Source organism: Mus musculus, chromosome 13, assembly GCF_000001635.26.
Source record: "Mus musculus strain C57BL/6J chromosome 13, GRCm38.p6 C57BL/6J".
Taxonomy (NCBI): Eukaryota; Metazoa; Chordata; class Mammalia; order Rodentia; family Muridae; genus Mus; species Mus musculus.
In genome coordinates, this window is record NC_000079.6 from 47,217,453 (window position 1) to 47,234,188 (window position 16,736).

The 16,736-nt window shown below is 44.4% G+C and overlaps 1 protein-coding gene and 1 long non-coding RNA gene across 3 annotated transcripts in view; one reads left to right on the forward strand and one right to left on the reverse strand.

Moving 5' to 3' along the window:
- The window catches only part of Rnf144b (ring finger protein 144B), a 125,272-nt gene that overhangs the window by 94,733 nt on the left and 13,803 nt on the right, over positions 1-16,736 (forward strand). For both annotated transcript variants that reach the window (NM_146042.4, NM_001170643.1), the window contains exons 3-4: positions 3,042-3,146; positions 11,488-11,548. In NM_146042.4, coding sequence (NP_666154.3) covers positions 3,042-3,146; positions 11,488-11,548 — 166 coding nt within the window. The remainder of the gene's footprint in view (positions 1-3,041; positions 3,147-11,487; positions 11,549-16,736) is intronic.
- On the reverse strand, positions 2,074-6,854 carry Gm40934. Its single transcript, XR_873354.2, has 2 exons — positions 6,452-6,854; positions 2,074-2,199 (listed from the first exon to the last, which is right to left on the reverse strand). It is a non-coding gene; the product is annotated as a predicted gene, 40934 (long non-coding RNA).

Consider the following 16,736-nt stretch of genomic DNA (forward strand, 5'->3'; position numbering starts at 1 on the left):
GGGCTTTTGAAATGTTGTTTTGGAAACATGCCCCCCAGACTCTGTTGGCTGATCAGAAAATTGCCAGATCCGCCTGCTGCTCAAGTTGAATGCTCTGCATCTGTTTGAGGTGACACATGGCGGTAGCTTTATGTGTTGCTCTTTATGTGTAAGCTAGGTGCCAGGTTTTGTTTTATTTTTTTTTTTCCTTTTCCTCCAGATTCGTTGATTGTTTACTGTGTTTGGCTTGTCTGTTATGGACATCGGTGCTTGTAAAATGCTTTCGATTCTCTGTGCTTCTCTAGCCAGTGGGACCAGTGAAGGGATGGTTTGAGGTGACATTTTTCAGAGGAAGTGAACAGAAGACCTGAATACAAGGCACTTGGAAGATGTAAGAAGCAACGATGAGGACTGACTTCCTCTGCTTCTAGAAGTGCACGTTCACTCCGATGGCAGGTCGGCCCAAGTGCGTGAGCTCCCAGCTGCTTAACAACCTACACGCACACATCCCCATCCCCAACAAGCATTTCTTCGAAGAAAAGGAAGGGGTGTGCACACAGCTCCGACTTCTCCCCTAAAAATCTCGACACACCGTCATTTTTATAGATATGGGAATGCTTGAGTGGAAAGCTTCTAAATTCATTACCTGATGTGTTACGGACCTGACATTAGCAAACAGAGCCATCTGCTCTAAGCAGCCAATGGGGAATATTTCACTGTGCAAATTTGCAGTGTACATTTAAATAATTATTTTGTATGTGGTATCTCTCTAGTTACTATATACCACTAAAGCCTTTTCTCTACCCTTAAAAAGTCCTACTGAGAAGCCTGTCTTACAGGCTGCTGGGATGTGCCGGTTTGTACATCTTTTCTGTCTGTTCAGTTGCTCTGCCCATGTAGCTTTCACTGGTTCCTTGCAGGGAGTTGGGGACCTTTAAACACGATGGGGACAGCCAGTCTGGGTCCTGGGTGGAGTCTTTCCCCACTGTCAGTGGGTGTCCACCTCAGCGGCTGGGCTCTGAAGTTCATCGCACCACACCGCCTTGTTTCCCTCTAGCCCTTTCCCCTCGGGCCTAGAGAATGTGTATTTTTAGAGCCTGTTTACCTCAGTTTCTGTGTGTGGCAGCTGTCAGGAGAGGGCAAGGACAATAATATTGGAAGCATATGACCAATGGGAGCCTGGGAAGTCTCCAGAAGCAGTCTGGTAGGCAGCCCTTTGTGCGAGCTAGTGTATAATTCCTCTGGGGTTTTGCCTGTCAGAGATCTTTTCCACATTGCCCCAATGCTACTTTCTCCTGGGACTCAGCTCCTGGGACCAAGCCACGTTTGCTATCGTAAATCTTAGGGCAGGTAACTGTTACCCATTTCTTGAACATGAAAGTAAAGGTTAATATTTGGTATCTACCACAAGAGGCCATTCACAGGGTAAGAGTGACTGGGGTGGACATGGGCTCCCTGAGGCCTGTTCTCTCTCTGTGTTATATTATATCACAGGCATGTTCTCTTGTCTTCTAACTACCATTTGAAAATCCCTTTCATGATTTTGCAGCATACCATCGTATGAATTCAGCAAAATGTGTTTGAGTAGTTCATGATGGATGTTTAAGTTAGTTTCTGGGTTTTGTGTGATTGAAGACATTCATTCATCAGGGAAGGAGCCTGTTAACTTCCCGAAGGTACACAAATCTGGTTTAAGTTGTTGGCCCTGGCTATCAGGTCCTCGGTGTGTCTAACAGTCTTTCCAACTAGAAAAAAATATGCTTTTAAGTGAGATACAATATTTATGCCTGGCCTTCATCTTCACATGGAAAAAAATTAATTTCAAGAGGTCAGTAAATGTCATAGATTTCACAGTTCTGTGAAACATTCTGACCAGGAACCTTTCATCAATGGTTTATGCAACAGTGTTGCTTTTAATATAAAGAGTTGATATATAAGTATATATATGAATTCGAAAAGATCTAAACTCACTATATATAAATTTTATGTGTCACTTCATCATTGACTAGATTGCCTTTGAGACACTCCTCAAATATTTGAGCTTGGCTGGCTGTTTGTTTGTTTGTTTGTTTTGCCATAAAAACAGATGAGGGCTCACCATTAGGATTTAATTAATAGAAACTGAAGAGCCAGATTTTGGATTTCTGCATCAGCTGGAGCCGCAGTAGTCCTGGTGTCTGCTGGGAAGTGGGCCCGAGATTCCTCACAAGATATCGAAACCTGCAAACATGCAAATGGCTTCTGTAAAATGGCTTACATGGTATTTGTGTGCAGACTACAGACATTGTATTATGCACCTGAAGTCACCTTCAGGCTATTGGAGTGTCTGCTAGGAAAATAATACAAACCAGGCGCCTGTTTGTGATCACTGTAGACCTAACTATAGGATAAATGCATGCCAGCAATGTGACACTTGCTCTGAATACTTTCAATCGGGAATTGGTCCCACTTGATCATGGAACTCATCTTGCCTCCCACCCCCCCACCCCATGGGCATGTTCTGTTGAGGATTGGGAATAAGTTTGTTTTTTCTTCTTTAAGAACTATTTATCTTATGTACATGAGAACAATGTAGACATCTCCAGACACACCAGAAGAGGACACTGAACCCCCTTACAGATGGTTGTGAGCCACCGTGTGGTTGCTGGAAATTGAGCTCAGGACCTCTGAAAGAGCAGTCAGTGTTCTTAACCACTGAGCCATCTCTCCAGCCCAGGAATAAGCTTTGAAAAGAAAGGAAATTATGAAGGTTTTTGCTGTAAATGCAAAAGCATTTCTTCTTTTTTCCAGTCAATGGTGGACAGAGTGAGCGAGCCAACAGGAATCTAACTTGAATAAACTCTTAAGATGAAGTCACGTATAATTAATTGCCTGGCTCTGCATTCTTTCCAAAGTGATGGCTCTTTAGTATTCATACTTGTGATAACTTATGATTCCTGGGGACAAGAACCCCAAGACAGCCAATTTAGGAAGAGGCAGTGGATGCTCTCTTATATAACCCTTGTGCTACTGTAATGGGCGCAGAGTTTAAAATATCTACTTGTATGTATTTTTTTTAATAGTGCCTGAAACAGTATATGGTGCTGTCAATCCGAGAAGGCTGTGGATCTCCTATCACTTGTCCTGACATGGTGTGCCTAAACCACGGGACCCTGCAGGAAACCGAGGTATGGATGCATGCCACGACCTTTCCTTCCTCCTGGCCGAACTATTTCCTACATCTTGACTCTTAAGTATTGCCTACTAGGGAGTTAGCAGAGGTTAACTTTTTAAAGGAGTGTTTTATTGCCACATGGAGCTGGAATCCTTATACAAGCTGTGAGCGCAGCCGTTTATCTCAGCTCCGTTTATGGATGTCTTCTTGCGTGTTGTAGAAGCTCTTAAAAACAGGCCAAGATGCTAGAAATCAAACCGGTCAAGAGTAGGGCTTGGAAGGTGCTTAAGTTAGTGAGTTATACAGTATATAAGCGATTGTGGTTCTCTATAAGTTTGTTTGTTTCCTAGGGTAGCTTCCCACAGAGCTGGTCTGAGGTTGAAAGATTTCCAAAGAGCAGAGAGGGAGGCCTCACAGCTGGGCTGCCTTGGGCATCAGATAAGTCTATCCTCTTGGAGCAGGTTTTCCTATGACTCCAGGTTATAGTTTATCTCATGGCTTTTGTCTGATCCCCCTCCCTCGTGGCTGCCCTGAAATCTGCTCTGGATCTTCAGTGCCTGTTCACCCTAGCATAATGAACTCTTGTCTAGGAGAACCTGTAATCTCCCAAGAAGGCTCCCTAGAAACCGATGAAATAAACTGTCCACTCGATAAACAGGGGACACCTGACAGGACACCTGCCCGGCCCCAGGCGTTGCTCCTGGCCTTCTTTGGCCTGGGTATTATTAGCTAATCTTCCCCACAAGCCTCACAAAGTCAGGTGTTTTCTTAGATACGGGAACTGAAGTCCAGGGGCTGTGAGTGACTTACCTCAAGGGACCGATCCAGAAAGAACTGGAATTCTAATCCAGTTCTCCTGTACCACGGTCACATAGCATTAAGGGGGAGCAAAGTAGGCAGAAGAAATGTGCAGCATAAGACTTGAGAGTCAGAAGCTCGGGTGGATATAAATATACATACAGGCAGATATCTGTGCGTGTGTGTGTGTCTACATCTTTCTGAATACATGTGCTTGCTTTTTTTTTTTTTTAAACATACCCTTTGCTTTGTAAGAGAAGCAGGGAGGAAGTGCTCTAGCTACTCCTGCCCTGGTTCAGTCTGTCCTGTGTGCAGTGTATGAAACATGGCTATAAGGAAGGTTGGTGTAGAATCAACTCATCTTAAGAAAAAGATGGAGTCTAAGTTTCGCTAAAAAGATGATACTGAAGATGTTCATCCCACCCACCCCCATCCCACCCCACCCCACTCCTCCAAGGACCACTGCTGACCTCAGTGCTTTGCAGTGCGTAATGGAAGAAAGAGACAGGCATGGGAAATGACCCACCTGGGGGCTCTGGACACTGTGTGTTGTGTAATAGAAGCTGGGTTTTGTTTCTGTCTTTCAAAGATTTATGTATGTATGTATGTATGTATGTATATGAGTGCTCTATTTACATGTATGCCTGTGTGACCAAAGAAGGTACCAGACAGAAGAGGGCATCAGATCCCATTACAGATGGTCTGTGAGCCACCATGTGGTTGCTGGGAATTGAGCTCAGGACCTCTGGAAGAGCAGCCACTGCCCTTAACTGACAAGCTATCTCTCCAGCCCAACAGAACTGTTCTTAAAACGAGGCCCCAGCATCTGAGAGCATCTGACTTGGCATTGTACTTTCTGATTTTTTCCTCTGATGTCTGACTAGTCCAAGAATAAATAGAGAGAGCATGAGGTACCAGTACCACCCTGTGCCTGGTACTGAGTAGAGGCCCGGGCAGTTGAGCAGCAGTGTCCTGGGGGAGCTTCTGTCCTGGCAGAGAGGTCATAAACATATGGTGAGGTGGATAATTATGCAAGTGAAACACAAGAGATGTAAGATAGGCCGTAAAACCGGATTTGGGTGAAATCTTACTTAATTCCTGTATGAAGAAAATCTATAAGCGAACACCAACGAACAGTTTGGTTGAGGCTTTAAAACAAAGTTTATGAATCTAGGCCCAGCCTGGCAGTTGCCAGTCCGGTGTGGATATTTAGTGGTAGATTAATTAAGAGCATATGAAAGAAACTCAGTTCTTCTGGTCCTCTGCTTAATCATTGCTTTGAAGTGTTCGTAGCCACTCACACTTAATGGCTACCTGATTGACAGCGCAGAGCAGATCGTCTCTGTCACTGAAGAAAGCCTAGTTGCACAGTGTTGTCCCAGACCTCACAGACCTCACAGGGTAGCACTATTCACTGATGTCTTGGATGCTGATGGCGAGGGCTGATGTGTTTAGAACAGACCTCGGGTTTTGCATTGTCCTTGCATGCCCATTTCCTGGTCACCTGCTACACAGTCTTTCCCAAGGGCACACTCCTTTCTGGTGGTTTCTGGCTGTATCTAGCTATTCTTCCAAAAGCAATTTTACTTTAAGGCTATATTAAAAGCAAACAAGCCCATGATATTTCTCTCCCTCTCCCTCTCCCTCTCCCTCTCCCTCTCCCTCTCCCTCTCCCTCTCTCTCTCTCTCTCTCTCTCTCTCTCTATATATATATATATATATATATACACACACACATATATATATACATATATAAAATCTCATAGTGAATTTGAGAAAAAGAACAACTCTACTCCAAACTGAGCAGATTTAAAATTCATCAAGCCCTTTTCTCCTTAGATGAATAAGACTCTCCAGGGTACTCAGAGGCCATTCCTATTCTCACTGGCTTTACAGAGAGCCCAGCTAGAGATGAGCAGTCAGACGCAGGAGTCAAGTTCTTTAACAACCTGCCACGGCTTCCAAACCTTGTAATGGCGGTTGGGAGGGGGTGGGTTTTTTCATTCTGACTTTTGGACTGAACAGAAGATGATATTGGAGATCTAAGTAGCTACATCTGTTTAGTTGGAACTCTTCCTTTAAAAGTGAAGATACCACACACAGATGGGCTGCATACCTTCCTGGTACCCAGATTTTCTCGGGTGGAATCCTTGTGCTAGCTACTGTGTGGCCTACATCCTCTGGAGTTCTGACGGTATCCCAGCGGGGCTCATTCGTATGCCACCTGACTGGATCCCACCACCCCAACCCATTTCTCCCTTTCACTTGAGAGAAATGCTTGATCGTCACAGGTAACACATAACCATACGTGTTGGGAATGGTTCTGGCTGCAGCTGACTAATCTCTTTTGTGTGCCTGCTTTCCTGGGTAGAACCGGCTTGCCCACTTGGCTCTGCTCCCTCTGTCTGTCTTCCTGAATTCTCCAGATTGGCTCAGCTGTGGCTCTGCCTCTTCATGTTTGTCTGTCAAGAATAGCCTCGTTAGTAAAGCATTTAATGCCCCGGTTCGAGCCCTGTTTACCTTCCACCAGAGGCAGGAGAACATGGCAGCTTCCCCTTCAGTGTCCCAGAAGTCCCATGATGGACAGTGGCTCACAGCTTAAAGGTGACCTTTCTGGGAGCCCGGGGAAAGTCAAGTTTTCCTCCATTGCGTCACCTGGTACTTTCATCTATTGCTCTGCAGGCTTTCCCCATGTATCGGAACTAGGAACCTTGTCCAACATGGAATTATAAACACAGGGCACAGATTGTTGTTTCTGTCAGCATTACTTTAAGTAAAGTTCTCTGTTGAAAGGCCATGTTTAACCTCAGCAGTTCCCTGCAGCGTTGGAGAAGTGGCATGCCCGCCTGGAGAGCCTAGGCTGTCTGTGCCCTGTGACATTCCAGTGACAAGCACATCGAACCACTTGAACAGTACCTGTCACTGTGTGGCCAAGGCAACTGAGCTGCCAACTGGCAGCTGGCAGGGAAGGGCAGGCATGCGCCTCTCAGCTGCCTCTCACAACCGAGCTTCCTTCCAAGTCCTGGGGCTCTAAACCGACCAGCCTGGCTTTTACTTCCAATGCCACACAGTATGCACCAGAGGCAGGGTGGGGACAGTTGGCCTTGCCAGCAACAAGGGCTCAGAATTTCTGTAGGAAGGGATTTGGAGTGTAGAGCCCAGAGGCCTAGGGGAAGAGGAGGAGGAGGAGGAGGAGGAGGAGGAGGAGGAGGAGGAGGAGGAGAGTTGAGGAGGAGGAGGGGGAGGAGAGTTAAGGACTCCGAGGTTACACGTGCAAAATAAATACAGTTTTTCCCCAGATGATGTGTTTATTTAAGGTGGCTTTGGGAGAGGCCGCTGACGCTGTAGGAACACTGGGCTGCCCTGGCCATCCTTCCTTTAACTCTCGTCCCTCCCATTTCCATGGTGGGAAGCAGGAGGAGGAAAGAGAAGGTACCCAGGCCAGGCTAGGGAAACTCCTCCCACGACTGGGAGGTCAGGGCACAAACAGGAAGGGACCGACTGTGTCTCTAATACCCATCCATTGTCATGTTTGCCGGCTGGAGAAAAACTAAATTCTGGAGGTGGGAGGGAAGGGACAGGGGACTCTGCCAAAGCAGAGCGAAGAGATATTTTTGGGGTTCCCAGCTGAAATTTATTTTTGAACACATTTAAAACCTCATTTTTAGATGTATTTAAAGCCCCCATGTAAGTGGGAGATAAAAATCCCTACGCTCTTTAAAAGCTGCCTAGGAGAGCTAAGCTGCTCTCTGGTTGAATCCGACTCAGCTGCGTTTAACCCAGAGGCTGGCCGAGGAGTAAATTGAGAAGTAAATTGAGATCTTGGTCCTGCTTTGATGCCCTCTGGCGCTTTCCATTCAGGATTTGGCCTCTAGTATTGAGGTGTTTGTTACACTCAGATGAATGGCGGTGCCCTTTCTGCTCTGTTAGGAGGAGGCACTGGTGCTTTTCTGGGTTGGGGCAGAAGACATCACTAAGTTTCCATGTCATTGTGATTATCCTTGGTATAACAAGTGGGCTTTCCTGCTTCCATTTTTGCAAGTCACGGCACCTCAGAAGTGGCCCAGACATTGCTCCCTGGGTCATAGTGATCCACTCACTGCCAATTGTACTCATCTCTGCAGTCTACTGGCTGGTCAACCTGGTTCTCTACTTTTTTTCTTTTTTTTTTTTTTTTTAAAGCAGCTGATTTAAAGGGCTAGACCTGAAAAAAATCTTGGCTTCTCTTTCCTCTTGGCCTGACTTTACAAACCAATAGGCAGCGCGCCCTGAAGCCTGTCCTTAACTTAAAATTTTTAAACTATGCCATTTTAATGTTCTCATTCAAAAGAATATGTGCTGCATGGCCCACATTTCTTAGGGGGAGATGGGGTCACACCTATTACTTTCAGTGTAGACATTTGTGATGAGCGGGTTCCACTCTCCCCTCCTGTTCCCTCTCCTCTTTTCCTTCCTTCTGTAAAAAATTTTAAAACAAGGTTAGGGTTAATGTGGGCGGAGTGCTTATTTCTGTACTGTGGTCATAGCAAACGGAGATAAAGAAAGCTCTGTCCTGCTCCTCATTTCTCCTCAGCTGTTTAGAGATGCACAGTCAGCCTGTGTGTGGCTTCTACACGTGCCGGTTCACTTTCTTTCACCTTAGCACGCACGCTGAGGGCAAGCTGGGCTTCCTCATGGCAGAAGCCACATCGCTCACATTTGACATACTTTCCAATTCTCCTCCTGCCCCAAGTTCCTCAATTTTGTCAGTCCAAATATCTGCTTTAGACAGTATCTAGCTCCCTACGGGCCAGCTAGATACAGACTTCTCGAGTGGCCTCACTGGCCTTTGGTCCCAAGCCATCTCAGGATAATACAGAGTCACCACTCCACGGTCCCGGTGTGGGACTAGAACTCACGATCCTGTGCTTTAAAGTCAGGAAGACTCCTTACACAAAACCTGTTGAGATAATGCCCTGAACTAGTGATGGTGATTACATGTGTAACCTTTTCTCTCTCATTGCCCTCTCTCTCTCTCTCTCTCTCTCTCTCTCTCTCTCTCTCTCTCTCTCACACACACACACACACACACACACACACACACACACATACACAGAGTCATCTGTGTACCCAATGACTGAAGAACTTTAATAAGGCCTTTATCTTTATCTTGTGCGTCTCCCAATTATTGAAAGGGTGCTAGCTATCTTAAGTATCTTTGATTGAAGGTCTGGAGAGGTGACTTAATGGTTAAAAGCATTTCCTGTCCTTCCTGAGGACCCAAGTTTGGTTCCCAGTACCCAGGTTGGATGGCTCAGAACAGACATTAAATCCAGCTCCAGGAACTCTTAGCGCCCCCTTCTGGTCTCTTTAGGCATCCACACACATGTGACCGACCTACTATAAAAAATGATCCGGAATTAAAGCACTCCTACAAGACACATGCAAATTGCAAAGGACAGAGACAGCTGGCATAGATTCCCTTAATCAAGTCTAGATGTTAATATCACCAGTATCCTCACCCCGTGTACCTCCTGAGGGCCCCCAAGTCACATCTGCTATCTCTACCGTCCTGAAAAAAAAAAAATCATGACCTGAATCTAATCACAAGAAGGCATTGAGGGCAACTAAAGTTGAAGAACAGCACAAAGGCTGCTGGCCCGTACATTTCAAACACGTGAAGAGAAGGAGAGGGAGAGATAAACTGTCACCTGTCACCGAGGGCCCAGGAGACCCTGCAGGAGACAGAGGGCTCTGGTTTTGGTTTGAGTACCAGACTGGGAGAAGGCATTAGCTGGAGGATGTGTGAAATCAAGTCCTGGCACTGATTCAGGTCAAGTATACCAATTTCAATTGCATTCTTTTAATAATTAATGATGGTTTTGGTTCGAGGTTCTCCCTAAGGAGAAGTTGAGAGAGCAGCGTGCAGGAAGTCTTCATCCAACCTTGATGACATGTCTTAAGTCTGAAATTAAGTCTGAAAAATAATTCAAAAGAGCATTGTAGTGTGATTTTGGACAATTTTGAATATCTTTGTTGGGCAAAAAAAAAAAAAAAAGAGGATGAAGGCAGAGCGTGAGATAGCCCTTTATAATCTCATTTATTTCCTGTTGATCATGTCCAATCATACTTTTAACAGAACTGTAGCGAAATACATACAGTATGGAATTGGTCCTATTTTTCTTACTAAGGGACGTTTACGTAAGGTACCCAATGAAAGCACATTTTTATTTTCAGTTTGGTGAAAGAAAGCTTGAAGGGGAACGCTCTTCAGAATGGACTGAATTCACCAAGCTTAGTTGGTATAAGGGAGGCTAAACTTGCTTATTTTGTGATCTTTAATTCATTTTTTTTTTGTTAACTTGGTTTGACTGATTTGTGAAATAAACAGATTGAGTCTGCTTTTGAGGTACATAACTTGATTTTGAATGTACTTTTACAATGTATTGTATGCCGGGCAGTGGTTGTGGATGCCTTGGGAGGCAGAGGCAGGTGAATCTCTCAGCCTGGCCTACAGAGAGAGTTCCAGGACAGCCAGGGTGACACACTGAAATCCTGTGTCAAAAAAAAATATTTATTGTATTTATTAAATACAATTTTATGGTTTTCTCAAAGCAGGCTTTGTTTTATCAATTGCAAAAGTGTTTTTACTTAAATGTATTTTGCAACAAAATTGTATCTATAGTTTATACTATATACACATATGTACTACATAGTACATAATGTATATTACAATGTATGTGTATAGTAGCTTAATAGTTTCCTGCTGGAATTATCAAGGCCAAGAGGAGGGGCCCACATTAACTCATTGAATTTCTGGGAGGCTGATCCCCAGTTGTTCCATCTCTCATTTGTAAGTGGGTAACATCACTATAGCTATACATCACTATCAGTGGCACTAACAGTGTTAGAATTCCAGTTTCTAAGAGCAGTTAGCTTTTCCTCCCTCTGACTTTGAGATGGCAAGATGTTTCATGGGAAGTGTCTTTGTTAGCTTGAGTCATCATTGTTTACTAGGAACCGTGGTTCATTCTGCTGTCTGAAGAGGACACAGGATGCTAGTCACAAGGACTGTCATAAGATAGACTCTCGATGCTACCGCATCACGTGTCATGTGGTGTAAGCGAAGCGACTTTAGTCAGTACCAAAATTGGTATCACACAGAGCACACCATCTCTGCATATAGTGTTGCCTTAATTGCTAAGGCATTGCCTGCTCGACCTCCGATCCAAAGTGGTCTTTTGAAAGTTTCTCTGTTTTTTTTTTCCATGAGCATAGAGAAGGAAAGAGTCTCTTTCCATACCTGACACAAATAATGTGAGAGACCCAGATATCAAAATGTGGTCAGTAGCTGCTGACCAAGGGATGGAGGCAATCAGGGAACTTCATCACTGATGGGGGCAGTGGGCGGGGTGCAGATTGCTGCATGTGTTGCTGCATGATCAAGTAGAGATAATGGCCTCCAGACAATGAGGAGAAAGGGTGTAGAAGCCAAGTTGGAGAAAGCTATGGGAAAGGGCTGGCAGCCCGGGGCCCTCCGCTGACCAGGATCTCATCTCTCACTGTCTTTGTTGCAGATTGCCTGTTTGGTGCCTCTGGATGAGTTTCAGCTGTATCAGCGGCTCAAGTTTGAACGAGGTACACACTCTTCTGTTTATCCCGGTGGCGAATGTAGCTTTGACGCAGACCGTCTTTACACGAGCTTCATGAAAGATTAAGGCCACTGTGGGCTGTCGACAGAACCACAAGGGGACTGCAAGGAGTGGAAACAGCAATTGGCACATCCGATGTCAACTGTCCCAGCCACAGCTTGGGAGGGTGGGGGGCTCGAACCAAAAAAAATGCAGACTAGCAGGAAATGAATTTTTCATTATGTTGGTTATTTTGTATTTTTATTTTTAATCTGGACTGGGTCCAGAAAGGTATTTCGAAAGTGAGCTGGTTTCATAATAGTAACACAAAGAAAAATAACCTCTCAAAACAGGCTTTTTATCATTATTTTTCTCATTCCTGAAAATCAGTTTGCAAACATTAACCAGCCGAGGCATTGCTATTGGTCCTCGTGATAAAGTATTCGATGCCCCGCCTTCTGATACCGCTTTTGTAGTCATGGTGATACCCAGGCGTTTGGATATGTGCTATTCTAATAGAATTTACAAAGTGCTGGGCTGATTTGTCTTTCTAACTTTGGCGGTGGAGGGATTTTTGCAGCCTCTCTCCCTACGGAGCCCATCTATCTGGAGGGAGTAGTGTGTTTTCATTCCTTTTCATCTCTGACAGGTCTTTTCGAGGACGCCATTCCCCCATTCCCACCCTTAGAACAGTCTTGAACGGAAAACTGTATCTTTTTAGTAGTTGAGGCATCCCGCATAGGCCTCCTATAGTCTTGCCGAGCATAGTACCAGCCCTAGTCAGAAAGAAACATAGAGTGAGCACCTGAGGAGCAGTGTTTTGATGTGGAGTTGTCACCTTGCCTCAAGTGTGGAGGGCATGAACGTCTGTCTGCGATGCTCAGCGCTTGCTAGGGATGTCACCATTGTCTCCTTTGCTTTTCCCAAGTACCCTGGAAGGTGATGTGTTTAGGGAAACAAGAAAGAAAAGCACTGGGAGCATGGAGAGGGGTGTTGAAGGGAGGCTTGAGGCAGGGGGATGCCATTCACCTCCTTCAGCTAAAACCTGCCTTGGTCCTTCGGTCTATGAACTCCGGGCCATTTTGTTCCTCTGTCATGGGTGGATCACCCAACTAAACTCATAAGGCTGGTATAGCAAGCAGATTTTTTTTTTCTTGCGGCACACATAATAGCATTTCCTCTCTCTACCACCATCCACTCTACTACACTACCCATCCCTGTGCAGCAGGCTCATGTCTTATTGTTTACACATGGGGTGGGTATAACAACTCAGTATTAGACAAGTGGTAATGGCTCCCAAAGTCAAAACACTCTGTGGATTGGTTCTCCTGATGAACGTGTGGTTTTGGTTGATTTTAAACATAGTGACCAAGAGCCGATGTGAGACAAGGTTGATATTAGTATCTATAAGCCATGTCCTGTAACCTTTTCCTCTGTCATATTGTTATTGATAATGAAAACCCCAATCGCCTTTACACTGCACTCTGTTCCTCTCCTGTTCCCCTTTCCCGAAATGACATCATCATAACACTCTTTAGCGAGCATTTTCATATGGCCATGGGTGTAACAATTGCCACATGGTTAATGGAAACAGAACACTCTTTTAGTTAGCTGGCCAAATAGGTCTTTGCATCCAAGTAGAGTTAGTAACCTTTGAGTGAGGTACACTTGGAGAATAATGAACAGATTTTGTTTGTTTGTTTGTTTGTTTGTTTGTTTTTGAGACACGGTTTCTCTGTATAGCCCTGGCTGTCCTGGAACTCACTCTGTAGACTAGGCTGGCCTCGAACTCAGAAATTTGCCTGCCTCTGCCTCTGCCTCCCAAGTGCTGGAATTAAAGGCATGAGCCACCACCACCCCACTAATAATGAACAGATTATACTCTTTCCCCTGGTGGCGTTTGGCTGCATGGGACTTTTTGAGTCCCCCAGTGTTCAGCTCTCGTTAAGACTGGTGATACCTTCATACCACGTGGTAGTGCAGTCTGTCTAATTACAAAAGGTTAGGCAGGCTTTGTAGCCAGGGCATCACTATAGGTGGTGTTGCCTCTCTCTGTGTTCATCCATGATACGTCGATCAAATAGTTTTATTTATGCATAGAATTTATTTTTCTCTACTTACTGCCCCACTGTAGATCTCTTGCATTGACAATAGATTTGATTCTCATCTCATAAAAGAGGAAGCTAAGGTTAGTCTAAGATCACATGACTTTATTATAAGTGTCTCACTTATAAAAAGCTTAAGTTGTATAATTCTTTACAGTTCTAGACACTTCCTTAAGCATCGGTCCATCTCTTTGACAAGGATGGTCTGCCATATCCTTCACAGCCCTTCTTGGCAGGCACACGCTCTCTCTTCGGGGTCACGTGTCCTGTACCCTAGAGTGACCCAAGCACAACAGCACCACCTGCTTTCTCTTCATCTTACTCCACATCTTTTTCTGGAAGGTTCCACCCTTAGTTTCCTAGGTTCTAGGATGTTGTATAGAAACTGCAAATTCCACACAACGCACCTTATCCATCTCCTTTAGTACAGACCATCCTTCTCCTTGTCATGGCTCCTCCTTTCTCTAGACATCCTCCAGGAGACAGGACTCACCTAGGTAGGATGCCCAACATGGCCATAATAAAGAGAAAGGGATCCTATGAAGGCAGTAGCAACTAAAATGTATAGTCAGCTATAACTTAGGGGCTCATGTTAAACTTAGCAAGCATGAGTTACACAACATTTTGGGGGTCTTGTAACAGTGTTAGAGTAAGTGACTTTAGATGTTATTCCAAATTTGAAAATCTTTGAGTCTTTCCGAGTCTCTTGTGAGAGTCTGTTTGATGGTGGCTACTCTGGCTATATGGATTATATTGACTGTAGCAGATGTTAATTCTGATTACTTTAGTTTAATGGCATCTTAACTGTCTGCGGCAGAGCCCTCTACTTTGAGATACTGAAGGCAAATTAACTTCGGCATAATTAAAAATGCATCAGGTCATAGAAGTTAATACAGCTTGATATATATCAGCTGATAATTAAATTAAATTGGAGGTGTGGTGTTTCCCACAATAATAAAAATTCCTGTGGTGTCTCTTTGGGGGTAGATGAATGGCAGAGAGTGACAGGCGAGCCACTCTGGTGGGTTAAGAAAGTATGCAACAGAATGAAAATAAATTGCATACGGCACATGTCAAATGTTGTTGGTTGTCATGTCGGAAAAAACAAGGGTGGGCAATTCCGTTTTGTTTTGTTCTCTCTTCCCCTTTCACTCCCTTCCCCAATGCTGAGCTTGATTGGATCCAGCTTTTGAGAGCTGAAAACAGTTGTCTGGGTCAGATCTAATTCTTAGATGCCCTGGCACTTTTCAGTATCGCAGGCTGTTTCGATTTCCTAATAATTGTCCGAATGCAGAAGTAGAGCAGTCTGAAATAGCCTTGCTTTGCACAATCTTATCTATCTTAAGATAGATAGCTGTGGGGCTTCCCTTCAGCCACACAGATCTCCTTTGCAGAAGCAAATTGCAGTTTGAGTCTGTGACTTGGCCTCTGTAATGAAGCATGTCACATTAATTAATTAATTAATTAATTAGCTAATGCACACCGTGTCATGCTCATCATAAAGTTTCAAAGTCATTATTTGGGGATGCTTCTTTTTGTCTAAATTCTTTATGTTCTAGGTATATGAGTTTAGCAACTACTTATCCACTTACACATTCATAAATTTATATAATATACATTTATGTAATAATATACTTGGATCACATCCCTCCCCTTGTCCTAACCACTCCTTTCCCCACGGAACCCAGTCAGTCTCCTCCTATTTGCATGTCTTTTAAATTTACTTATTTATTTTTGTTGTGTTGTTGTGTGCATGATGTGAGGGGAGAATCTTGCATGCCAATGCACGGATGACAGTCAGGGGGGAAAAAATCTGTGGAGTTGGTCTCTGCTTCTGCCTGTATGTTGGCTCCAGTGATCAGCATCAAGGCACCAGCCCGGTGCTGCACATAGCAAGAGCCCCTGCCTTGGGAACCATCTTGCATGTGGTAAATTTAAGTTTGAAGGGAGAGGGCTGATGTAAGGGAGGGAGCAGCCACCACTGTACACGTGAATCCTTGCAAGCAGGAGCAGCAGAGCTCACTCACTGCACGATGCTGGATGGGCTGCATCTATGGCTGCAGAGCCTACGTACTCTAAAATGTATTTCCTATCCTGGGTTACCTCACAGGTGACAGAAGGTCCAGAGCTGAGAATGAGAGGGGAGATGAGGCGCCTCGGGTTAGAAGGAGCCAAGAGAGGGAACTGTCATTTCTTTAGGAGTATTGCCTGTGAGTCTCTCAGAATACAGTTCCCGTTTCACAAATTTGTAAATACTTTACATGCTCACAGAGCCCCAGCCTTGTGGAAGTCACTGTATTTTCCCAGTCATCAGTAACCCAGAATAAGAAATAAGTTTTACAACCAGCCCTCTTCATGTGTGGTTCCTGCATCCGTAGATTTAGACAACCTCACATTGGAAATGTTTTTTTTTTTTTTTTTTTTTTTAAATTGCGGCTGTGCTGATGCTCATCTTCCATTATTCCCTAAATAATATAACAATTAGCCAGATACCATTGTAGGCCGTGTTTTAAGGAAGCTGGGGATGATGGAAAAGCACACAAATACTGCATCATTTTATGTAGAGAACTTGAGCCTTTAAGGATCTTGGTATCTACCCTGAGGAACGCAGGTGTTCCCACATGCAAATATGCGCTTACAACTCATTAAATTGATTTTTCAGTCCCTTAGTTGAAAAACACCACAATAAAAAGTCTATATTTGTAGGTTTCCTTTCAAAGAATTTACTGTCACTGGGGGTGGGGGGCTGAGTAATTTGGCTTTAGGCTGCAGGAGCCTGCTGTGTTTAATGTGTTTTGGAGAGTGATGTTTATCTTGACAGTATCATTTCAAAGGAAAGAAAATGCTGTGTTAAACTGTTGCTTTTTTTTTAAAGAGGTAGGACCCCCCCCCCGCCCCCAGCCCCTCAGTCACCTTCAGCTCTGGCTTTGTCTTCTGTTTTTATAAAGTCCGACTGATTTCTTGGGTGGGTTAACTTTACATGTGCACCACTTAGTAAACTTTAGAAACAGATCAAAAGCACTTGTAGTTTTGCAGCTCGGCCGTGACTCCTACCAAAAAGGGGCTTCAATGTGATTATTAAAAATGTAT